Source organism: Ctenocephalides felis, unplaced genomic scaffold, assembly GCF_003426905.1.
Source record: "Ctenocephalides felis isolate EL2017-DRISC unplaced genomic scaffold, ASM342690v1 CF-g0.4_SCAFFOLD_01604, whole genome shotgun sequence".
Lineage (NCBI taxonomy): Eukaryota > Metazoa > Arthropoda > Insecta > Siphonaptera > Pulicidae > Ctenocephalides > Ctenocephalides felis.
The window spans coordinates 24,855,347-24,882,090 of NW_020537758.1; the positions used below are offsets into that span (position 1 = coordinate 24,855,347).

The following is a 26,744-nucleotide window of genomic DNA, read 5'->3' on the forward strand; positions in this document are numbered from 1 at the left end:
TCAAAATCTATTATCTTCTTTCACTTGTATTTTTTGCAATAGATTCTATAAATCGTCCAGCACACCTGTCCATTACAGGTTGTGATTTCGATTGCCATATAATGCAGACGTTCTATATATAAATTTTTTCTGCATAAGGAAGCAGCGAAGCGAACAAGGACGGATAAAACAAAGACTCTTAGAAATAAATCATAACATCATTTTCCATTCTATTTTAATATTTTCAAATTCCGACATTGAATTCGATACAGTGCATTAATCCGAAATGGAAACTATGCAGAGAAATAAATGATTTCTATGAAAATAGAATTTTTTTGGAAATTATGTCACCATAGAAATCATATTGCCATAGATTCCAATTAGAATTTCCTAAACGCGGGGCGTAATTCTAAACTTTTATGAATTTTTATAATTCAACCGTTTATCGTAGGCCTATAATATTTTATATGTTATTTTAGACTTCGATATCTATAGTTATACATAGTTTTATCAAAATTGTCAAATTTTTTTCAACGTTTAATCACGAAGAAATGGCCTGGCCGATCGCTGCGAAAAAGTGATTAACGCTAGTCTTCATCATCTATATTTTGAAAATTCAAAACCCGTTCGAAAGATATTGGTTGGGAATCGTGCTGATTAGTTTTTGGTAGAGATCGGCCATTTCTTGTAATAAAGTTAAAATAAAAATTGACGATTTTTATGATTCTGGATTAATCGAATGAAAGCTAATTCTGAATTTTCAAAATCGGTCTAGTCATTTTTCGGAAAACGTCAGCAAAAGATAAAAAATTAGCTCACATACACATACATTCATCAAATTTAGTCTCATTGTATTCAGAATGGCTTGGAACGTCGAGAAAACATAAAATTAGCAAATCGGATTATTCGTGAAAATATAAGCTTCTCCTCTGGGAAGTTAAAAAAAAAACAAAGATAATGGCAATGCAAATGTATATAACAAATAATTTCATAAACTTGTGTGTGATTGAACTAGAGAAACATGAACGTCTAGAAATATTCAATTCTGATGTTCAAATTAGTAATCATAATAATATGCTAAATTATTTATAAAAAAGTGACACTTGAAAGGTAATTAGGTAATGATTAATTCGAATTCATCATTTTTATTGCTATCAAGTTTTGAAGAGAATAACAGTAACAAAATGAGAATGGTCTATAGACCAACGCACAGTAAAAGTATCCAATTGGAATTTAGAATATAAAACCCCACAAAATCTATCAATGACCGACCGACGTCAAATGATGTATTGAAACGAGCAAACTATATAAAACGATTTTAAATAAACCAACATCGAACAAGGCAATTGAAAGTCGTGCTGTAAGTCCATCTATCTAGTCATGCAACATTTTATAATTTAAAACACATTTCATTTTAGTCAGCAGTTACTTTCTAAAACGCGACGTGCAGCCTCTAAGAAAACTGCACACAGGTCAGCTCCGGTTATCAACAAATATCAACATTAAAGTAAACAATCGGAAATCAAATCTAAGTTCAATAAAACTATTAATGCACGAGGAATTAAATTAATTACCACGTAAACATTTTATAATAGAATCTTATAAGAATTGCATACTCACATTGACTGTTTGCGCGTTTCTAACTGGAAGATTTTCCGCTTGGCCAGCTTTCACGTGCTGCAGTTCTTATCAGCTATTTGTAATTGGAAAAATATGCACTGATTTCATTAAATTTGTATGCCACTGACACTTAATAGTTATTAAAAATCACATAAATTTTTTACGAAAGCTTTGATTCTACCCGTCTTTAAAAGTAATCATCACGGATTTTGATTTATTTGTATACACTTATTTTTATGATATGCAATCGACATGAAAGTTAGCTAGGCAAAGCCTTGACATTTCATTGTATATCTGTTGACCCAGTCCACAATCAATGTTAAACTTATAGAAATCAAAATAAAACTAATCTTGTTTATATTTATTGAAACGGTAACACTTGAGTTTAAAACGAAACGCAACAGGTTAATTTGAATGTAAAATGGGAATCGATGGTAGGTAGAATTTCAGTTTTTTCGTGTCTAGAATTTAGATTCACTTCGCACGGAGCCTTGGGTACCGTTGTTTTGATTTTTTCCACATGTATTATAGAATTGGAGAGTTTACCGTTATTAAAAGTACTTGGTACACAGATAACCGTCGCGGCGTGACTGACAAGCGTCGCTCGGACGGCAGTCGGCGCGGCGTGGCTGCCTACTTCGTTATTCGCACTACAGCTGATTCTGAAAGGTGGGAGAACATGCGACTATGTATTCGATGTTCGACGTTCTACGCGGATTCGAAATTGCATTTCGATAACAACAAAACGGGAAACGGGTTACCTTCGAGAGAAGCCAATGCAAATCATTGTTTCAATATCATTTTACTTTTATTTTAAGATATTAAACTCATTCTACGAACAATACAAATGATGCATTGCAAAGCAGTTTATAAATGTGAAATATTATTATCATTATGTATGGGCGTAACTATAGTTATATCTATAGATATAAAAATATGAAGTCAATAAATATTACTGATTTTTTGCTCATATCTTAAAAGTAACCGGAATCTTACTTCCTATGAGCTGTTCAGCTAAAACTTCCCCTTACTTCGTATTTTTGGATGGTAACCAATCCATAGTTGATTTCATTACTAGAATTAATCTGATAGGGCGTACTTTTTATTTGAGCAGCAATGCCGCACAGAGGCTTTCACTCGAAAATATATTGTTATCTATATTTCCAAGTAAAAACCGTTATCCTTAACATGCAGTTTGAAGCGGGTCTCGAATCTGAGACCTCTGAATCAAGTCCCGCCGCTCTTAACCGTTTACCTACGGGCGAGCTTTTAATACTAAAGTCGTGTATGTCAGAAAAAGGATAAGACAACTACTGGGTTGGTATCCATAAACCAGCCAAACAATCAGATGTCTAAACAGGTACTAAATGTCCTATAGACAGATTATAAAAATAACTTGAAAATTAGGGCTCGCGCGTAGGTAAGCGGTTAAGAGTGACGGGACTTGTTTCAGAGGTCCCGGGTTCGATACCCACTTCGAACTGCCTGTTGTCAGGCAACATTGACAACGATTTTCACTTGGAAATATAGATAGCAATATGTTTCCAAGTGAAAATGGCCCTCACCCGGCATTGCATATTATTAAAAATATTCGCCCTATTACTGAAATTGTAATAATAATATATCAAACAAAGATGTGATAACTGATTGGGTTGCCATCTGTCAAACAGACTAGTATTAAGTAAAAATCAGGACAACAGCTTATAGGACTATTAGGTTCTGATTGCTGTTCAAAAGAAAAAAATAAAAAAAATAAAAAAAATAGTCCTGGGTCACACCTTTCAACTTGTATCAACGTATTCTCTCGTCGCTTCAATGTAGAAACTTAATTTCAATCGTCCTTTTTTAGAATTTTTATTTTTACCAATCATATAACTATATAATCTGTAAGTTAATTGCAAGTATTGAAAATAAAAATACTACAATACATACTACAGTAGATTCTCGCTAATCCGACACTATTAAAAATCGGAGGGTATCGGATTATTGGAATATTTGGATTATGGTGAATAAGTCATAATTTTTAATATATGATATTTAGAACAGTGTCAAAAATTCCAAAAATTGCCAAAAAATTGTCCTATAATTTACTCGGATTACTGAAGATGTACTTCAATAGTACTTTTAATTTCTAAAACTAATCTGACCGATGAAACTGTGTGGACTACTTATTATTAATCTTTCTAGGAAATCCGTATACGGTCTAATTGATTCAATATTTTGATATTAGTTAGACAAAACAATTTTGTACTCTTGCATATTACTGGATAGCATTATTATTTTATAAACTTATAAAATGATACATTTACGGACTCTATTCTAATTAGAATCCTTAATAAAGATTGAAAATCTTCCTGAACAGTTTTAAAATGTGGACAGACAAAGTAACAAATGAAAAAGTACTGCAAAGACTGAGGAAAGAACTATACTGAAATGTTTGGAAAAGAAAAGGAATCTGATTCGGATCCATATTAGAAATAGAGCTTTCAACATGATGTCATGAAGTGAAAAATAGAACTAGACAGAATATAAATAATGAACAACTTAGGCGAGAGAGGAAAATACATGAAATTGCTTGTTCATATATTTTTATTATGAGTACGGAGTAAGCGATAAAAAAATAGATAATTTCATAAACGATAATTTTGTATACGATGCAATATTAAAAATTAGACAACCTTGAGATAGTTGTTTTCAAAAATATACAAAAATGTGTCAACAGTGAATAATTATTTAATTTCTACGAAAAAAAGCCGAATAAGTAACCACAGCTTAAAAAACATTATTGTTGTCCTTATATGTATATATAAATATATACAAATAACGTAAAAATATATATAAACTACAGAATTTTTAAATATAGTTTGAGTTTGAAGATATAATTTTGCATCAGTTTCATTGAATTATAAACACGGTGACCTTGCTTGGCTTATGCAAATATTTGGATATAAAACACGGATGTTGATATAATGCATCAATTACATAAATAATGTTAATCTAACAAACTCGTCATAAATTAGAACAGGTTCAAGAATCATTAGGGTAGTTTATTCCGTTCACAATTCGATCGCGTTTCAAATCCTTTAGACGTTGTTGCAATTAGTAATTAAAATAAATTACGACATTGCAACAAAAAGAAGTTATATAAAACATAACATAATCTCCAAATCCAAAATATTTAAAACATTTTTCGCCATATTATTTTTCGTATATAACTATTTCTTCAACATAGTTGCAAGAAATGTGCCTTATCACTATTGAAATGTAGTGCAATTTTATTACATCACCAAGAAGATTATGAAACAAGAGATTGCGAAAGCAAATTCAAAATGTATATTCGTGTCAATTGTAAATACGGCGAGAAACGGTATGACATGCTTTTATATTTAATTAGGACAAGCATGGGTAATTCAAGTACCTGCGGTCTTTTAAAGAGAATTAAAGCAAACCAAAATTTGCTGCGAATTCAATTAAATTAGGAATTAAATATTTTTTATAGTATAATTTAAAGATTTATCTTTTACATTTTAGAATCAATACGCCACAGTCCCAAATTAAAGTATTCATCCACAAATTGTAGCCCTTTGTGCCAAATGTTTCCACCTTGCATTTTATTATAATTTATTTCACATCATTCAATTATTATAAATTCCAAAGAAGGCAATATTTGAGTTGTCAGAGTAGCATTCGTTGCATTTCTATTTCTCTATATGTAATTTACAATTTGTCAAACGTTTCAATGATCATTTAATAAAATATTTGGAATCAACCAGAAGTGCCAAGGATTAGGATGCCAATATTTACGCAATAATTACAATCGTTACAAAAATTTATAATTTTTTCCCTTGGCACAGATTAAAATTAGAATGATTAAAAACGAGAGTAGTAAAAAAGATCTCGTGCAAATAATTAGATAAATAACTTACCCTAAGGGAAGTCAATATGTATTTTATCCAAAATATATTAGAACTAATGGATAAGCTTGTATCTTATTTTCTAATATATTTATTTTTAATTTAATAAACTAATTGAATTAGAACAAAATATATAAGAATAAAACTTTTTTTTACGGCATAAATATATTATTCCAATTTCTTTTACCAATTATAAATTAAAATATATATAATATACAGTAAATAGAATACTGTGTAATGCTATAATAACAATTTACTAACATTGACATTATGATATATTAAAAATATTCTATACAACAGAACTTAAAGTGAAATAGTTCAATTAAATTCAATAAAACAACTATTTCACAATAAAACTTCAATAAAAACAACTATTATCCATACTGTAACAGTACAAAAGCTATGTTTGCCATAGAAAAACATAGTTCAAACCTAATAATAGAAGTTTTTATTATTCTCCTCACACACATATTAAAATATATCCAATATGCAATTAACCAAATACTATGGACCTAATTAAACCATCTCGTACATTGTCACTCGCCGGTCCTACGCAGAAATTAAACAACACAGATTCCGATTGTACTCTTTGAGAGCAAGCCCCCATGGGATACCAGCCAACTTTATTAAAAACTACTCCTACCTTATAAACTTTATTTTTCTGGATGTAAATTGCTCGGTTAAATGAAATCTCTTGTAAGGATCTGAAGGAAACCCGCGCTGTATGGTGTGTATATGTTAGTCGTGATCCATCAGCGTCCAGTAAGTGTGCATATAAGATATCTGTGTAACATCCTATGTTCTGATTACCGTTGCCTTCAGATACCGTCACTTGTGTTGGAACCTGTGAGAAATTTAAATTCATAATTAAATAGTGCGGTGCATGGAATCGTGCCTTAAGGCAAATTGCTGGAACTTCCTGCACCGTAATTAAAAATCTTGGTACGGAACCCAAAAAAATTACACAAAATGTGTACACATTATTAAAATCACTATGAAATATCTGATAATTTGATGTACATATGTCCAATATGTACTTTTGTATGTATTTTTGACCGCCAAATGACATTTTTTTAACTTATTTTTATTGAGAGTCCATAACTGCTGGATATGCCTTCACAAAAAGTTAATCTGTTCTTCATCTTGTTAACTTAATACAAGTAAAATGTTTTTTGCATTATTAAAATCGGACGCTCCGTTCTCTTAAAAACTGAGTTACGGTTTTTGGCACTTTTTGCCCCGTATTTTCGGAACGGCTAGAACTGCCTTCGCCAAAAACTAATCAGCACGTCTCCTTATAAATACGAATCGAATGTTTTTTAATTATTCAAATCGGTTGATCGGTATTCCCGAAATCGTCGACGAAAATTTGTATCCGCACACACACATACACTATATTCAGAAACCTTTGAAACGTACAGATATATAAAAATTTTCCTTTTCGATTTTTTTGCGATTACTATAACTCACCCTATGGGAAGTTAAAAATGCATATCAACGGATACAGAGCAAATAACAGCTATAAAATAAAAATAAACTACCATGTTATGTTATCTAAAAGAAAAATGATTTGATTCTTACGTAATGCCATCATTCAATTAGTTACCGCTAATCGACTTTTATCCTTATTAACTTCCCGAAGGATAAATTTCGCCAGATATTCCGACTTGCTAATTTTATAATTTGCAAATTGCAAAAAGTATCAATAAAAATTGACCTTTCATAGAAGTTTTTACAAAAACGCCTAATCTATCAAAAATTTAAAAAGCGTTCGACGATACATCATAAGGACTCGCGTTGATTGTGCGAAATGATCGGCTGAGATGTTTATAATTAGCAAAAAGAATTCAGAATACAAAATTGATTAAAAACATAAAATAATTCATCCAGATTTAAATCAAAAAACGATTTTAAAATATCGGAAACTGTTAGTTCGAAAAATATGCGCTGAGAATCATGCTGTAAAACTTTTTAGTAAAAGTCAGCAGAGCCATAATTAATTTTAAAGAAATCGACGATTCTGATGAAACTTTTTAAGATAATAGATTTCACGATCTTAAAAAGCATTGTGAAACAATATCTACAAGAGGTTAAATTACCGAATTTCATTTCATGTTATTCAGAACAACCATAGTGTATGTTCTAAGCATGTGTTTGTATACTATTTCAAATACTATTACAGATATGTCTAACAGATATCAAGTGGAAATCGCATTGACTTGTTTTAACTTTATTTTTGAAAAGAACACTTAAAAAACGTATCTTAAGAGTTAAAATACATTTTTAGTTTTTAGGCGATTATTTGTACTTATGAAGAAGTACATGCAACTTCAAATAATGGGCCTTTAGAAAATACAAGAAGGTGTTTGTGCACTATAATTGATGCAATTACAGATATTAGAAGCCTATTTGAAAGATATCATATGGAAATGGCATTGATCACTTTTCAATGAAAGCAAAATCTTTATTTTCTCAGTGATTAAGTCAATAATTTAGGTCTATTGGGGAGTTGATGCAATTTGACTTGAGACAAAATGCCAAATAGTGAAGAACATTTCACAAGCAAGAAAGATAAGAAATGATATTAGAACTATTTGTCTAAATTGTATGAAAGAAATGAATTTGCACAATAATATTTAAACGCATATACTCATGTTTAGTGATAAAAGTAAAAAAAAAAACTCTACAAAGCTAGACATTTTAAACATGCTAAATTTATAATGTCAAATATTCCTAAAATATTTAATAAAATCATAAATTACTTGCCTGAATTCCAGTGACACATATATTCTTGTCCACAGTGAAAGTAACTGAGCAATCCAAAACACTAGCATTTAGGCAATCTGTTTGTTGCATCATAGGCCTTAAGCATATATATTTGCTCAAATCTCTTGGATTACTGCGACACTCATAACTAGAGCTACTACTTGCCAGTCCTACCGGAGGTGGCACAGTCAGAGTAACATTGCTCACACTATTTGTAGTTGACGGTGTTGGAACTGGACAAAAAGCAGATCGACTGATAGATTCCCTTTGAGGTACCATTTGCATGACTGGAATTTCAGAAACTTTGTCTGTTGGATGCAATGAACAATCATGCATGTTGTTGCCTAACGTTTTTTGATACTAAAATAAAATTATTAGATAAATTAACATAAAAAACACACATATAAGATAATTTTACTTACCTTGACACGTCTTTCAGTAGATAAAGAAAAACCTTCTGGCATAGGGCAGTCAGATAAAGGTGATGATATATTCATAAGAATTGCAAATGCTTCTGCCTGTGTGAGTAAATTTGATTTTGCAGGCCCTTCTGCAAACTCTTGAGGAGTTAATGTTAAAAATCTTATTTGTTGTACTGCCATACGAACATGAGGGATCTGAGCCATTGCTTCAGGGTTATCTAAAGTAAACATAGAATTGAATAAAGCACATATTCAGTGTTACTGATAGTTTATGCAAACTCACCAGCAGAATATTTTTGAGCATATCGTACAGCAGCATCAAAAAGATCCAGTTCAGAGTCTATACTTAAAAATTCTTGTTCAAATATTGTGACTAATGTTTGGGGCTCAATATCATCGAAAGAGTTGCAGTTTAATACTTCCAAAGTATTTGAACATATAATCTAAAAGACAGAACATTCATAAATCATATAAAAAAAGTTTCAAGTAAAACTTGCACTAGCTACTTACTTGTCGACATTTGTCCATCAATACAGGCTCTTCAAATAATTTAGCAAATTCATATGCTTTAACAGCATTTCGGGCATGTAGATCAGACCATAAAAATTTTGTACATTTCTCTACCAAATGTGGTAACATATACTTTTTTGCACAATAACACAATTCACAAGCTTTGTCAAAAGAGTTTATATTAATGTTGTCTGTGTAGATATACCTAAATGAAAAGATATATGAAATATAAATAAGCTGGTAATATATTTCAGAGAGGCATATCAATTGTTAAAAGAAATTATAGATCAAAGACAGGTATTAATGATAAATATTATTTCAGGCTCTTGTGAACAATATTATGACAAGCCTGAATAATTATTTAGAAGAAGGTATGACTAAATGTGATATTATTGATAATATATTATAGTAAGTATTCGAGACAGATTAAGTTGTAAACTTCAAGGAAAGAAGCCTAATGAAAAGGTTTTTTATTGAACATATAATCTGACAAATATACACTTACTCTAGTAATGCCTTAAAAGCATCTGGCTGAACATCCAATATTGGAATTGTATCATTTTTCTCAGCCATATTTCCAAAAAACATAGCTTCGAATACTGGAGAGGCAATGGCCAAAAATAATTTATGAGCCTCCACAACTTGTTGATTAGATTCTGAACCAACTAAAAATTTGCAATCTGACCATTGCCCTGTTTCTAAAAGATATTGAGCCCTCTGTCTTACTTCTTTTCTTGATATTTGCCAGTCAACTGAATTATTTTGTTCCATCTAAAAAAAAGTACACATATGTACCTTGGGAAATATTGTTCATAATAACACGAATATAGTATTTAGATAGTTACCTTGAAAATGTGAAATATATATTGCGACGTTTGTTATAAATTACACTTTCCTATGAATTATTTTTATCTGCTGAGGTAATTGACATAGCAAAAGTCAGGGTTAGTCAGTGCCAAAATAATATTTTGCTTTCAACTTTCAATAGTTTAATAATAAAAATACTCTGTACACTTTAGAGTTGCCATATACAAGAAAATATGTCGATGGCTGTCATTAAGATGATGTTGCCACATGTGATTAAACATGCCGGTATTCCATGTGAGTTAAAGTATTGCCATATGTGATTAAGGAGTTTTTTTTATTCGTTTGTTTTAACTGATGTAGTTAAAGCGCTGATTTTAAATCGGAGAATTATGGATAGATATCTTTGAATATTTAAAATAAAACGGCAAAAACTTTGGATAAATATCTTGTTTTGTATGGTCTTTTGGATTCAATTTAGTGCAATTTGTACTTTAAAGTATACAGAGAGCTTCCAAAACTTATCTCTATTTTGAATAGTGTCATAGTTTCATATTTTTATCTAAATTTATTTAATTATAAACATTTCAAATCATAAAAAAATAATGAGGAGGATCGTGCCACGCTTCATCCCTGTAATAAATTTTCTATATACATATTATTCTGAAGTTATTCACAAATATAGTTTATATTTACAACAAACAATAAATTTGATGAAAAAACATGATTTATTATAGAATACGATACAATATTGTTTCACAAAATGTTAATATCATACAATACTAAATAATGCCATATAAAATTATGTTTTATCATATGAAAAGCCCAGTATTTATGTCTACATATATAGTGTGCAATCTTTGTGATAGATATGAGAAAACATTATTTGCTTACTTTTAATTTCCAAGCTACTATTGTCTAGTGAATAATTTCAATATATTTTGAAATATAATACCTAGAACTAGTTGTTATATATAAATGTTTCTATTTAAATACCCATCACAGAAGCTAGCTTGTGTATTAAGTATTTCTTTGTTATACTCATATTCATTTTAATTTAGTCCATCAAGATATACAACACGCACAAACACATCTCATTTAAAGCATTAACTGACAAAAATAAACTGACTGCATCCACAACAAATGACTGAAAAGTTATCATTGATATTTTACAATTTCATTGATAAGTACACATATCCCTGCGGGGAATTTAGATAAAGAATTTTTTCGATGATCATATAAAGAAATATCAATTTTCTAGAGATTTTCAATATTGTCAATAATGTCTTACAACTACTATAGCTGACATGTCCTAACAATTCAAGGATTTAAGAATGATCTACAATTGCTAATTATGTCAGCTTACAAGCAAATTCCAAGATCAACATCTTTCTGTAATGCGATATATTATTTAAGATTATTTGTAAGATTGTGGAATGTTAATACACCTATATAGTATAGGAATCACTAATATTTAGCTGTGTTTTTATAATACTCTGTTTTATTAATCGAGAGAACTAGCTAGATTTTTATCAAGAAATAACTTTTCTTAAACCTACACAAAAGCAATGCCATAGCCTGGACAACAAGTATAAAAAAAATAAATTTTAATTATCCTTACATAGTGATAATTGTACATTTATTGTATGCATGTATGTTATTTAGTATATGTATATACATAACATGTATATGTATGTATTGGACTCAATTTAGAAATGTGTATAGAATATGTGTTAAATATGTCGAATGCGCCAAAACAATCACAGAATTAATTCAAAAAAAATGTAAAATTAAGTAGTAAGTGATGTAAATCAATATGCATATAACAAATCTAAACTTAAATTAAAATGAATAATATTTTAAAATACTGAAAGTTTTAAAATCACATGTTGCAAGTTAATGATAAAGATATTCGATCATTAGTTAATTTTTCTCTTAAAATCTAAAAATGTATAAACTATATAGTTAATTAGAAAGCGCAAAATCATTGTTGCATATAAAGTAACATGTTATTAACCTGAAGAGGCTGTGACGGGAGATTCTTCTTCTTGTTCCAAAGCTGCTTTGTTTTGGCGAACCATTTCTGCTCTGCGGTCCTAAAAAAAACAATTTTAAATAAATAAATATTAAATAATAATCTTATCTCACTCAAAATCAATATTATATATTATAAACAACAAAAACTTTTGTGCAAAAAATTCAGAAGATATTTTATAATATAGAACAGATAAAATCGCTTAGGAATGCAAATGATCACATGCATATCTATTGATGAATTCAATAACAAAAACAACTAACATGTTTTATGAATGTGTTTAAGAACAAAAACCTGGACAAATCAGACACTAATTATTACTCAGTAAACAAATTTCTAATATATTTTAAAATTCGCACCAGGAAAAACTTATTAAAAATACATTTATAATTAAAATTATAAATTCTTTAGATTTAAATACCAAATTGCTAAATTAATCAGCAATGAGATTTAGTAACAATAGACCTTTCTGTTAATTTGATAGATATTAAAACCTACATGTTCTTTAATTTGGTCAAGTTTTTTCTGTATTTCCTGAGCACGTTTTTGTTCGGCAGTGGATAATTTTGTTTCAATAATTTTCGATGTTTCAGTCTTCAAAATTTCATCCTGAGTCTCAATAATACTCCTCACTTCGGCGATCTTGACTGTGTTCTATGCGATGAATATGAGGAAATTATAAAAATATGAAAATGAATGATTTGAAATTAATAAATTAATTGTAAATAAAAAAATCAGCTTTATGCATGCTTAGAATCAACAAACAAAAAAGTCAAATACTAACATGCTTTTGTGATCATATAAATATTCAAAAATAAATGTGCTAAAGGCTAAAACAATGATATAAACTTTGATATTCATCAAACAGACAATTTATCAATAAGTGAATAAAAATGCAATGGATATATTTCAGAATGCATTTAAAAATATCACACATAAAAAAGTATTTAAATCGAAAAGACAATGAAAACTTCTAATCGGCATAGAGAAAACTAAAGCAACTTTTAACTTACATGATTTCTAAGCTTCTCCTTCTGTTCCTGCTCGAGTTGAATTCGTCTATTTTCAGCCTGTTCGAGTTTTGAGTTAATTGTTGTTTCTAATTGCTGAAATTTTTCCATATTCGCGCTGCGAACTCTTTGCACTTGTTCTTCCTAATAACATGCATGGTAAAATGTGCCATATAAGTTTTTGGAAGTACATTTGCATGTGCAAGCACGAATGATTTGCAAATCAATTGAAGCAATGATTAAATATTATTTTTAAATTATTTTTACTTACATGTTCCTTTAGGCGTTCTAACATTTTTTTGATGTTTTCATCGCGATGAGCTGTAACGGTGTTGACTTTTTCTTGCATGGCGTTTCTTACTTCTTCGGTTTGTTGGTCCAGAGTTAGCCTAAAGGTATGTAAAATGAAATAAATTGTTTAATAAACAACCAAATCATATAGAAAATAAGAATTTTTAAAAATATTTGAAATATTTTAATAGAAATAGAGCAAAAATGGTTTAAGGTATAATAAGTGGACCAATAAATTTAGAAATGATTGAAGAGGAAACTAACTAAAGAAAGAAATGTAAAGACTATGCAAAAAGGGATATTTTTTCTTAATTTAAGCAGAGCATGTAAATCGATTGTCTATTACATCTTACCGGCTTTTTTCGACGCTTTCCAAATGTTCCTTCATCTTCTTTTTGAGATCATTAATATAAGCTTCGCGTTTCTCAATGTGAGTTTCCATTTTCGCATCCAATGCCTCCTTGGTGTTGACGATGAAGGAGCTCGTCTGCTCGTCTTTCTTGCGAGAAGCTTCTTCAATCTTGGCCATTTTGGCCGTAATAGCTGCCATTTTGTTTGCTTCGAGACTCTAATAAAGGAAAATACAGTTAGAAATAAATGATCTTTAAACAATCAAAACCTAAAAAATTGAGACAAGTTGCCAAAGATAAAAACAGTTACGTCAGGCCAATATCGAATTTTCCAAACGTATAGTCAAATGATATTCTTTTAACATATTTTACTTACCAGACGTCTTTCTTCTGCTTTCTTTAGTTTCTCCTGGATTTCTTCAACCGAAAGATTTTTGGGTGTAGGTGGAGAACCAGCCCGTTTAGGTGTGGTATTTGTAGATGGTTCAGCCAGGATCACTTCATAGCAGAGACCACCGCGAGATTTCTCTTGGCAGCGGATCTCGGTTGCTAGAAAAAAGGAAGGTAAACGATTAATCGAAATTCGTAAGAATAAAGTAATTAATAAATTATGTCATTTATGATTATATATTATCAAACATTCTGTAATTTACATGGTCAATATATGTCGAATATAAACCATGTTAAAAAAGTCTGCACTTAGTTTTTTATTGTCATGTTTTATCGACAATTACGTTTTACAGATATTTTTATATTTTTATAAACAGGATATAAATGTTTTAAAATTTAATTATGTATATTTTAACATGTTTTTTTATAATCATTTAAGATTGAAAACGTTTATTATTTTAATTTCATTGCAGCTATATGCATCCATACATTCATGCAATACACATATGCATATGTGGTACATATAATTCACAGACATAAAAACCAAAAAAATCTTCAATGTAAAATATTAATTTTCAATTATTTTGAAGTTGATCTTCAGTGAATTCTATGTGTGTACTTCATCTTGTATCAGAAAGTATAACAATGAGAAATATCACGTACTCATAGTGCATGCTTTTCCATTAATTTTAGTAATACAAAGAATACACTAAATTTTATTAAAAAATAAAAGCATTACATATTTATATTTTTTAATAACATCCAATTATTATTAAACATATTAGAAAATGATATCTTGTACATAAATAATAAAATCTGAAAAAATATCTCGAAGCAGGATTTATAGTAAGTACTGCATTTTCATCCTGAAAAATATATTTTGTTTCATCTAATAATTCACATAGATCCCAATTTTATCTCTGCATGGCACACTATATCTAGACTCAATATTGGGGACGTATCCAATATACAATAACTCAGAGCCGCCCTTAAGCAAACAAACCCCAAAGAATCTCTTGTTTGTTTCGGAATATAATAAAATACAAAAAGCACTTCAAAATAAAATCGTATTTAGGAATTTGGTAAAATATTCAAACTAAAAGGTAATAATAAATAATAAGCTAATAACTAATAGATGTAAGTATAAAAGCAACTGATCAACTGTTATGAAATAATTGGTGACAAATTTTGATGCACATTCTAATAATATTAAATATATAAAAAATGTGGGCTCGCCCGTAGGTAAGCGGTTAAGAGCGACGGGACCTGAATCAGAGGTTCCGGGTTCGATACCCATTTCGAGCAGCCTGTTGTCAGGCAGCATTGACAACGATTTTCACTCGGAAATATAGATAGCAATATATTTCCAAGGGAAAATAGCCCTTGGCCGGCATTGCTGCACCAATAAAAAGTCAGCCCTGTTAGATTAATTCTAATAACAAAAATCATCAAATATGGATGGATTAACCAATGGGTTACCATCTAAAAATACGAAGTAAGGAGAAGTTTCAGCCCAACAGCTCATAGGACGAAAGGTTCTGATTGCTGTTAAAAAATATATCATATAAAAAATATAAGTAAGTAACTGAAATGAAATTTAATTAAATGCTTTTTATAAAATCTAATGTTCTAACGTAAACCGTTCAACTCTAATATTTTAAATTTGTGGTAATCATACTCGACAAGAGCCAAGGGAGTAAAATCGAAGAGAGTCTATAATGATATTATAATTGATAATGAATAAATAAATAAATAAATATAATCAGTTTTAGTAGAAAAATTAATTTTAATATTTTTTTACTCATAAATCTATAATTACCATCAAGGTTTAATTCTGTTTGATGTCGCCAGTGAAAGTAATCTTCACTGAACAATTTTAGGATGTCCGCCTGGGCAGTAGTAATATGGAACGTCCGTGTGACGCGTCTGTTCGAAGATCGATATCCGAACTCCCTAATGCGTACCGAACCCCTACCATGACTTACTTCTCACTTTTCCTACTTTTTCCTAACTTTTCACCCAAAATGAGACCATTTTCTCTGCTACCCGCTTTCGAAAAACAACCACTGCTCAGACAAAGTCGACACGCGGTGCGCTCTTATAGGAAAAAGTAATGACTTTTTCAAGAATTATGTATTAGCCGGAGGAGACTTCTCAACTTTTTGAGAAGAACTATAATCGCTAAGAAAAAGAATAATGATTTAGTATCTACGATTTGAACAATTCTAAAATTTATGTATGAAAAACAACATTGTCGAAAATGTTCTTTGTTACAGGTCTTCTTTTTTAATCTTAAATTTAAAGAGTTCTCCGAGAGGAATGGAAAATACAAGTACAAAGAAGATGTTCAATCCTTCCTTTCACAATGCAGAATCCAAAATCATATCAATACATACACATATTTTGTATTTGATAATTATGTCAGAATCAAAACTAAAAACTTACCAATTAGATAATAAAGTAAGTGTTATACTTACATTACATTTGGATTTTTAATTTAAAAAATAAATTTATATGTACATATATCAAATGATGATCCCAGATATGTTACAAAAATATATAAGAACAAACTAAAGTCATGTAACATAAGGCATGAAATGATAAAATATGAATCAATAAATGTGAAATAAATAATGAGCTTTTAACAATAAATCACCTAGAAACAAATGAAAAAATAAAAAATTATATATATATATATATTATATATTATATATATATATATACTAGCAAACCCGACGAACTCCGTTTCGCCAGCAGTTGGTTTCGTGAGAAAGATGAAGAAATGTTTGGTTTGTTTTATATTTGAAAAGAAAAAAAGAATGATTTTATTATACAACAGTAATGAATTTATTTCGATTACAAAAATGAATTGGTTTTTAGTTGAACTTCTCTAAGTAAATGAAAGTGAATCCGCAAATTATCCGTTTCATTGAAGTTCTCTTTGGTAAACCACATTTTTTGTTTTTTGGTCTGACGTTAACAGAAATAAAGCGGATGGTTTTCCAACTCGTGAACAGGCAACGTATAACTGCTCATGCAAAAAACAATGATTTTATAAATAATCTATTTGAAATTTATCCCGAAAACACTAAGCAATTGGCCTTGCGACTTGTTAATTGTCATTGCGAACGCAAGGCGAACTGGAAATTGCAATCGTTTGGAGTCAAACGGAAGACCAGTCAGAATCATAGGTATGTCACCAAATCACCAGCAATAATTGATTGAATTGTGAAATTCAGTGCGTGTACATCATATTTATTGGCGGCAAGAATTGCTCGTTGACTTAACCAAGCATATTTCTGATAATTCTCACTAATGTCATTACTCGAATTTTTCATTTCATGCACCATTAATTTTCTTAGCTATAAACCTTGCGGAGCCCGAGACCTTTCCAAAGAAAGCAAAATTGTCGAAATCGGTTCGTGCGTTCTGGAGTTAATTCATCAGGAAGGAAAACCCGACTTATTTTTATATATATATAGAAGATAATCTATTTGAAATTATTTAAAACAGTTATTGATTATTTTAATTACTCGGATTTATAATTACGGTGCATGAAGTTCCAGCAATTTGCATTAGGGCACGATGCCATGCACCACTAATTTTCTAAGCTATAAACCTTGCGGAGCCCGAGACCTTTCCAACGAATGCAAAATTGTCGAAATCGGTTCGTGCGTTCTGGAGTTAATTCGTCAGGAAGGAAAACCCGACTTATTTTTATATATATAGAAGATAATCTATTTGAAATTATTTAAAACAGTTATTGATTATTTTAATTACTCGGATTTATAATTACGGTGCATGAAGTTCCAGCAATTTGCATTAGGGCACGATGCCATGCACCACTAATTTTCTAAGCTATAAACCTTGCGGAGCCCGAGACCTTTCCAACGAATGCAAAATTGTCGAAATCGGTTCGTGCGTTCTGGAGTTAATTCGTCAGGAAGGAAAACCCGACTTATTCTTATATATATAGAAGATTAGGGTGGTCCTTAAAATGGTCATTTTCGAATTTCCTTGCTCCCAGGGGCTCGAATGGTTCCAAATTGATAAAAAACAATTCTCTGCAAGTTTTAGCTTCTAATATCAACGTTTAGATAGAGCTTAATTTAATCAAAGTTTTGTATGGAAATAGCATGGAAAAATTTTCAAAAATTTTAAAATTGTTTTTTAGATGTAATTTAACGAACAAATGTATGAATAAAACTTATTTATTTGTCGGTAAGTTACACCTAAAACATTTTTTTTCAAGTTTTCAAATTTTTTCCATGCTCTTTCCATACGAAGTTTGATTGAATTGCGCTCTATCTAAGCGTTAATATTGAGAGCTAAAACTTTCAGAGAATTGTTTTTATCAATTTGGAACCATTTGAGCCCCTGGGAGCAAGGAAATTCGAAAATGACCATTTTAAGGACTACCCTAATATATATATATACATACATACATACATACATACATATATATATATATATATATTTTGTAGAGTTTCGAACAAGAATCCAAAAATAATACAAAATAAAAAACAAGAAAAGTTTTTAAAAAAACAATTTCTTTATTTAATTATTTGTTTATTGTCGACGTTTCGGAACTAGGTACGTTCCATCTTCAGGACATCTGTCAAGAAACATGATCTTGATGAGATTTTTGCAAACAATATGTTTAGGAAAAGAAAATAGATTTTTCTTAAATAATGAATTAAATTGTAAAAAATATAATAATGTACAGAAATATGTACAGATTAAATATACAGAAATATTCTTGACAGATGTCCTGAAGATGGAACGTACCTAGTTCCGAAACGTCGACAATAAACAAATAATTAAATAAAGAAATTGTTTTTTTAAAAACTTTTCTTGTTTTTTATTTTGTATTATTTTTGGATTCTTGTTCGAAACTCTACAAAATATACACAAATCCAAGACTCTACCATTCAATATATATATATATATATATATCAACATATGAATGACTTAACCAGTTGTGATTGACGAACATACTCGTAATGGAAAAAAGGCAGAAATTTGTGTATTGAGTATATGGTTATAAAACATATTCGTCCTGGTTATAAAACAATTACCTTTCCTAATAAAATTTAAATTTTTGGATACAACAAAATATATTCTGGAATGTCGAGTTTTTTTTTAGAATATTTTGAACCTACTGTATAAAATAAGAAGTTATAAGTGGCATGTTGAAATAAGAAGTCATAAGTTGCATAAACTTCCCAAAATGTGGAAATAATATACTAATTAATATAAGTAATAAAAAATTAGGAATTAAATCACATTTTATACTGTTTATTTTGAAAATGGTTTTTGCTTCTCATTAAAGACTAGTCCTACTTTCTTACATTTACACATGTAATACGATTTCATTGAATTCAATTCGTTTTTAGTTCAATACGTAAGTAATATTACATTAAAAGATTCTAAATTTTGACTCGGGAATGTTGATAAATAAGTAAAACGTATTTTTAATTTTGTAAAATAAACTCATATTTTTCATCCGATATCTTAGCAGTGCAATTCACTCTGTGACTGACGAATATACTCATCATAAGCTCGATTTGAGCGCCCCAATTAACAGGTTAAATATATTTCAACTAGAAAATTTGAACCAAAAAATGTTTATATAAATTTTTAGCACTACAACACCCCCCCCCTCGTCCCGGATTATAATAAATTCATAAGTGAGTACAAGAAACAATTACAGTAACTACTAGATTTCCTAAATTACCTTAATTTTGTTTGTATAATAGAATAAAAACACACATACATTCTCTCAAAGAATATTTCTTATTATATATACGAGTGTGTGTGTATAACAACAATAAAAGTAAAGTTGATGTCTAATAAGTTTCCTCTTAATTCCTTCCCGTTTTTGACAAACACACTTCATGAATAAAAAAAGAACAAGCAAGCTGCGGTAGCAAAAGGTACCATAATCAACAAATTTCCCAAGGAAAGTGTCGCCGTGGGACGGAAAAGTGAGCGGATGTTGTCCATAAGAGAAAACGAAAGGAAACATGCCTTTTGATGATGTCTAATATCATTTGTCAGCCGCAGTAATTCCTGTTTTCTTTTCTCATTTAGGTTCATATAAAATCCGAGGTTGATAAATTCGATACTTTGCTGAAACGACATCTGATATTAGAAGCTTATTGGAGGCATCGAATTTCTCGTTTGGAATCAAATAATAAAATGCGATAGTAATCCTTTGGCTTTGGATATATTACGATCATAATAATAGAGAAAGGAAATTGAATGGTACATTGGTAAATAAAATTATATTTAAAATGTTCATCGAAGAAGTTAGAACTAGTTTCTATTTGGTATATAATAAGATAGAATTAGTTTTTATTTGGGATATATATTAGGGTGGTCCTTAATATGGACATGGTTCCAAATTGATAAAAAGCAATTCTCTGAAAGTTTTAGCTCTTAATATTGTCTTTTAGATAGTGCGATAATGTCCATATTAAGGACCACCCTAATATATATATATATATATATATATATATATATAAGGTGACCATATTTTTTAAGGTCAAAACCGAGACGACAACTTGCTCATTCGAGGCGAAGGGTTTAGTTTTTCTTTCATATCATTGTAAGATATTTGATGGGTAGTTGTAATATTATCATTGAGTTATTGCAAAGATTCAATTGAACTCTAATGCTTTCCAAAAACCGGAACAAAAGATCTAATTCTGGCACAAATATTGCTTCTAGAAAAGCCCGGGACACAAGTGGAAAACCGGGACTGTCCCGGGCAAACCAGGTCTTTTGGTTACCTTAATATATATGAAGCTAGAACTAGTTTTCGTTTGGTTTATATAGCAAGTTATAATTACTTTTCATTTTCATATATGGTATAGAATTACAATTTATACAAAAACTATATAGAATTGACTAAATTAAATACTGATTAAATACTGATATAAATTTTCAAAAATAAACCCGTTTTATTTGAGTACCACAGCACAAACACAAGGATGTATTTTCAAATTTCTGAAATTTCAAATTTCAGATTATTAAGCACAACGTGTAGAAATATAAAATATTGTAATATATTAAAAACAAATCTTAATAATACATAAGAGCAAAATAAAATTTGTATTATTTTTAATTTGTGTAAAACAAAAATGCAAAGTAAAAAAATACATTTTAAAGAGTTGAATCAACTATCGTATAATTAGTTTATTATATTTTATTTGTTTAACTAATTGCAAATTCGCAATTAAAAATGTAATTAAAAACTTTATATAAGTCACAAGGATATTAAAACGTAGTTGAATATGACAGTTTTGTACCTGAATATAATTCAAATTTGGAAGGATATTTTGAATTAGATACCATGCGATTTCAGATTATATTCAAAGCTGAAGGCTCTTCGTTAATATTCCTTGTGAGTTCTCAACTTGTTTGAAGACATGTGTCGTGGGACGTAGAGAAGGAACAGACATATATACATAATATATATATATATATATATATATATATATATATATATATATATTGTATATATATTTTATATATGATCAAGTATCGAATTTTGTATCTTCATTATTTCTTAGAAATATATTTATTGGTAAATTAAAGTTTGAATTTTTAAATCTCTAAGATGAGAAGTTAACAACTTGAAAATATGAAGAATTATTATATGTTACAAACTTATTCTTATAATAAATGCCTCTGAAAAAATATTTTTGAATGTGCACAATATATTGATGTATTTTTTGCATAGATTATCCAATTAAAGTATAATTATGCTATTATAGAATTATATATTATTTTTGTAAATTAAACATGACATGATTTAAGAATAAATGCATAAATAAGAAATGTATAAAAAATTTAACACACATCTAAGTTTTCAATCTAAAGAAAATCGATCTTTTACCATGTAATTTTCTCAAAAAGCTCTAACTACTAATCGCCCGCAAACCGTAAATCGCGATGAAAGTCTTTCTTTTGTTCGGTCCTCGGAGAAAATGCTTTTTCACGTATTCTCAAGGTGACCTGAATATGTCAACTTTTCATGAGCTCTATTTTTACTTGCAAATTACATAAAGCATTTGCGCCACAGGAATGGAAATATAAAGTTTAATCTGATATAAACATAGAATGGGCACTTATCCGCTAGATTTACCCTAAAGTTTTTATTTTTAGTAGTTTGTGAGATGTATTTAGCTGCTGTGAAGAATTTTTACCTACTAAACTTTTCTACCTCTAAAATTTTTTCATATTTTAGAACTAACGAATGGGACACGAATTTGATGTACAGAATGTATTTATAGGATTTAAACCAAATATTAAGTAAAAAACTTATATCTCGAGTCTTAAATCATGAAAAATATATGCCCAAGTATAATGGTGAAGATATAAAATGTAAAATAACAAATGCTATATATCAAAATAAATAAATAAAATTCTTGAGTATGTAGCAACATTACATGTATTCAGAACCAAGCAAAGTAATTATAATTACATAAACAATTCTTAATGATCCCAATTAAGCGCCTAAAAGCCTATTAATTAACGTGAAACAATGAAAACACCCCTGTCTAATGATTTCTAAATATTTATCGTTGCTTATTAACGTTTATCCAATAAAATTTAATTGAACACGTATTCAATATAAACAGAACTGAAATGAATGCTAACAGCTGGTAGTCGTTTAGCATTCGAATTCCAGGTGAGTTTCCTCTATATATGCATCGAGGACGTGAATTTTTAATGCGAGCTGAAAACTAAATGGGTTTGAGGATTTTAGACAAGGAACTGGTAGAAGTTAAAGTTTGAAAGATATATAAATCGATGGCCCTACATTGAAATTCGAAATTTAAAACACAAACCAAGGAGTATTCATTAAAAATTACAAGACGAGTTGTCAAAAGCCAGGAAAGAAATTTTCAAAAGACGTCGCTCATTATAAGTAAGTAATATTGCTAATAAAATTGCTGAAACATTTTAAACATTTTTTTACACAATCACGAACATACATGCTTATATTTAGAAATATAATTTTTACCAATATATGAACATTTATAACGACGAGCAATTTATATTCAATCGCGAGTAATTTATTTTCGATATCTCCCAACCATGGAAAAAATTCATTTCGATGAAAAATATAAAAAGCTCAATAATATCCTCCATGATTACTTCAATTATTTATGATTAATATGTAGATTACCTAAATAATATATAAATATGTATTGGACTATATTTAGAAAAGTTATTAAATAAATGTAGACCTGTGAAATCCTATTCATCTTAGAAGTTGGCGCTATTTTAGATAGACATCAATGGGTTATATACAGTATGAAGGCCGAAAAAAATTAATTTTCCAGTATTTTTCCTGAGAAAATTTGATGATTTATCGGCTCTTCATCTACTAAGGTTGGGTTTGAAATTGTTGATGGCTGAAGCAATGGTATATTTTATACCCACACGTGTGGCGTGTTTATGAATAATACAATCGAATCGAAACAACATGTTTTCACAATTAAGTGCGTGGAATGAAACACTCGGAAAAACAGTTTCAGTAATAGTATATGAGGAGCGAATTCAAAATACCAGAGAAAATTAATAAATCGGTTGAAAGGATTAATTTTGATCCAGGCAGTCATAAACGCAATTTAATACATTACCTGACGCTGCTTTTTTGGTCATCAGCATCAATAGTGATATTTGACCATTATAGTGATGGTTGTAACTATATGTAAGAGAATTGATCAGTACATAAACTATAGTATATAAATCAGTACTATAGTAGTATATAAACAGTACTTGGTAAAGTAGATAGAATAGTAAAATATTAAAGTAAGATTCAATAATACAGATATCAAAGGTGACAAATATAGACACAAAATACACATAAGCTTCAAGTTTATAGGACTTTATAAATCACTAATCAGGGGACACAAAATACAGTAATTTTTAGACAATTTAGAGATAAATTTTCAATTTTCAATATGATTTATTATACTGCATACATAAATTATATTTTTAATCAAGTTATGTACCAATACAAGCATCTATATATTTTGATATGGAAATTGTATACAAAATATGCCATTATTGCCTAATATGTAAAACATGTTATCAGTAATAATTCATAATTTTAATGGATATTGTTATTTCGAATAGTTTACAGGCTATAAAATATGTGATTTATTACGGGATAAAAATGAAAAGCTGAAATTATTATAGAAAATGAGTATTGAATAAAAAAGAATTATTAACGCGGTGAATTTAAAGTTTGACATAGTAAAACAAAATCCATAAACCTATGTATTAAAGCTATTTCAGAACAGTTCAAAGACCGCATATGCGAAAAATGCATAGAATTTAATATGACTATGCATTTCGGTGCAGCTATGTGGAATATAATAGTAGATTGCAGTTTGTTCCACTTACTTTCCAGCTGTTTATATATATATATATATATATATATATATATATATATATTTCAAAGTAACTAGAGCCCATTCGTCGAAATAAAAAAGGTAAAAAGTATTAAAAACTTTTATTTATACGTTTCGACACAAGATGCGTGTCATCATTCAGCAACACAGGACAAAAACACTCAAAAAAAATTTATTTTTAAAAAAATTAAACTTATAACATATTAGAAAGAAACATTTTTTTGGAAAAAATTATGAATAATTAAAAGATTTGAAAACTAATATGACTAAAAGTTTTGAAATGTAACATTATGAAGCGAGAAATATATATATATATATAAATTTATATATTTATATATATTTATATTAGTGAGGATCACTATGATTAATTTGATATAAGCGGACTGTAAATTATAAATATTCCATCACCATAAGATATGTGAATAAAATTTAGTTTATGATATATATTGATTTTCACTTTATAACCTTCGTCTCTCATTACATTTGCTAGTCTCTCTCAATTATTATAAGTTGCAGGTATTTATACTCATACCATTGTATCCCCTACCCCATAGGGTCCCGGGTTAAATAAAAAAGCCCTGGTCAAATCTTGACCATATATTTAAATTAATAATAAATATATAAATAGTTTATATAAATCGATTTTGGGACTATTTTTCCTTAACTTGATAAACGTCTTGAACTCATTGAACTTGAAAAAATTTGATAACTTATTACATAAATAATAATAAATTAATGAAACTGTAGGGCATGTATAATGTAGGCATTTACCCTCTTATGAATAAAATATATTTTGTATTTTTGAAGTATAAACCTAATCAAATATAATATTAGGTAAGTACGTTTCATTAAGTGTCGAACATACAAGATTATAGAATACATTTTTTGTCAGTCTCATAAATGATGACTTGAAGTTGATTGCAGTATTTATAGTTTCATTGTAAACCGGATACTTTACAAATAAGTAAATTAAGTCAAATTTAAGATATATTTGAGTGCAGATTATATAAAAAACGAAGCTTTATAGTAAATAATAACAATATTTCTAGTTTATTCAGAGCTTAGATTTGATTCAAAATATAGGTTTGTGACTATTTTGCCATCACTGTGCGGTCCTAGGTCGATAAATGTACGTCGAGGCGTCGATTCGCCGGCGCCCGCGACCCCGTCGCGACGCGGTGAGTCACGCTAGTTGCGAGTCCGCTTATGAAAATTTCCTGCAATGCGGGAAGACGCCGAAAAACGAACGACTTCTGCGAGGAACTTCTTGTATAGTTCACATATATACTTCGTAGGTAAAAAATTGAGTACTTAAAGCATAAAATGCTAAATATGAACTAACTATATTATCAAACTAGCTGTAAGTGGAATTCTGTCTTAAGGCAATTAAGGCATCGTGCCTTAAGGCAAATTGCTGGAACTTCCCGTACGAAAAATTATTATTTTTTTAAAAACGATTGACATTTTTAAAAAAAATTTACTTCGAAAAAATACGATTTTTAAGAAACTATAAATTGGACAAAAAATTACTTTTTTTTGAAAAAAAATTTTTTTTAAAAAAAATTTTTTTTTAATTTTTTTTTGTTTTTTTTTTTGAAAATTTTTTTTTTTTATTTTGACATATTGTGGAAGATCTGAACTTTCTTTTCAAAGCAATCGTACTGCTTTAACTGCATAGGGGCAAAATATAAAGCGCGTAAGCGCCGCGTCGCTGTCTAACGCATAAGCATTGGTACGGAACCCATAGGAATGTTAACAAAATGTATACTTATTGTTAAAATCTCTATAAAATATCTGATAATTTGATGAGCATATGTCTAATGATCATTTTTGACCGCCAAATGGCTTATTTTTTTACTTTTTCCTCCATATCTCCGAAACCGCTAGAGCTACCTTCATGAAAATTTTATCGATTCTTAACCTTGTCAATACAAGTGAAATGTTTTTTGAATTATTCAAATCGGACGCTCCGTTCTCTCAAAAACTGAGTTACCGTTTTCGGCACTTTTTGCCCCGTATCTTCGGAACGGCTAGACCTGCCTTCGCCAAAAACTAATCAGCACGTCTCCTTATCAATACGAATCGAATGTTTTTTGAATTATTCAAATCGGTTGACCCGTGTTCCCGAAATCGTCGACGAAAATTTGTATCCGCACATACATACACACACATACATACATACATACACACACACACACACACACATACACACACACACAC

The 26,744-nt window shown here is 29.4% G+C and overlaps 3 protein-coding genes across 5 annotated transcripts in view; all 3 read right to left on the bottom strand.

Annotated features, from left to right (window-relative positions):
• Positions 1-1,903, bottom strand: part of LOC113373551 — a 56,378-nt gene extending 54,475 nt beyond the window's left edge. Inside the window, exon 1 of the mRNA XM_026613842.1 lies at positions 1,600-1,903. The gene's annotated coding sequence lies outside the window, so the exon portion shown is untranslated. The remainder of the gene's footprint in view (positions 1-1,599) is intronic.
• Positions 1,904-5,930: 4,027 nt separating this feature from the next.
• On the bottom strand, positions 5,931-10,243 carry LOC113372552. The gene is made up of 7 exons (XM_026612893.1): positions 10,057-10,243; positions 9,717-9,982; positions 9,212-9,416; positions 8,985-9,144; positions 8,702-8,919; positions 8,280-8,639; positions 5,931-6,357 (listed from the first exon to the last, which is right to left on the bottom strand). Exons 2-7 carry the CDS (start codon positions 9,980-9,982, stop codon positions 6,007-6,009), a joined length of 1,560 nt encoding a protein of 519 aa, XP_026468678.1. The 5' UTR covers positions 10,057-10,243; the 3' UTR covers positions 5,931-6,006.
• A 1,647-nt stretch (positions 10,244-11,890) lies between these two features.
• LOC113372557 (tropomyosin-1) overlaps positions 11,891-26,744 on the bottom strand; it is a 48,741-nt gene continuing 33,887 nt past the window's right edge. The window contains exons 3-8 of one of the 3 annotated variants that reach the window (XM_026612903.1): positions 14,078-14,250; positions 13,705-13,919; positions 13,332-13,449; positions 13,064-13,204; positions 12,549-12,704; positions 11,904-12,111 (exon numbers count right to left, since the gene is read on the bottom strand). In XM_026612903.1, the coding sequence (XP_026468688.1) occupies positions 12,028-12,111; positions 12,549-12,704; positions 13,064-13,204; positions 13,332-13,449; positions 13,705-13,919; positions 14,078-14,250 (887 nt within the window). In that variant the 3' untranslated portion in view covers positions 11,904-12,027. Of the gene's footprint in view, positions 12,112-12,548; positions 12,705-13,063; positions 13,205-13,331; positions 13,450-13,704; positions 13,920-14,077; positions 14,251-26,744 lie in introns of all 3 variants that reach the window. The other 2 variants (XM_026612904.1, XM_026612905.1) reach the window with 2 other exon arrangements.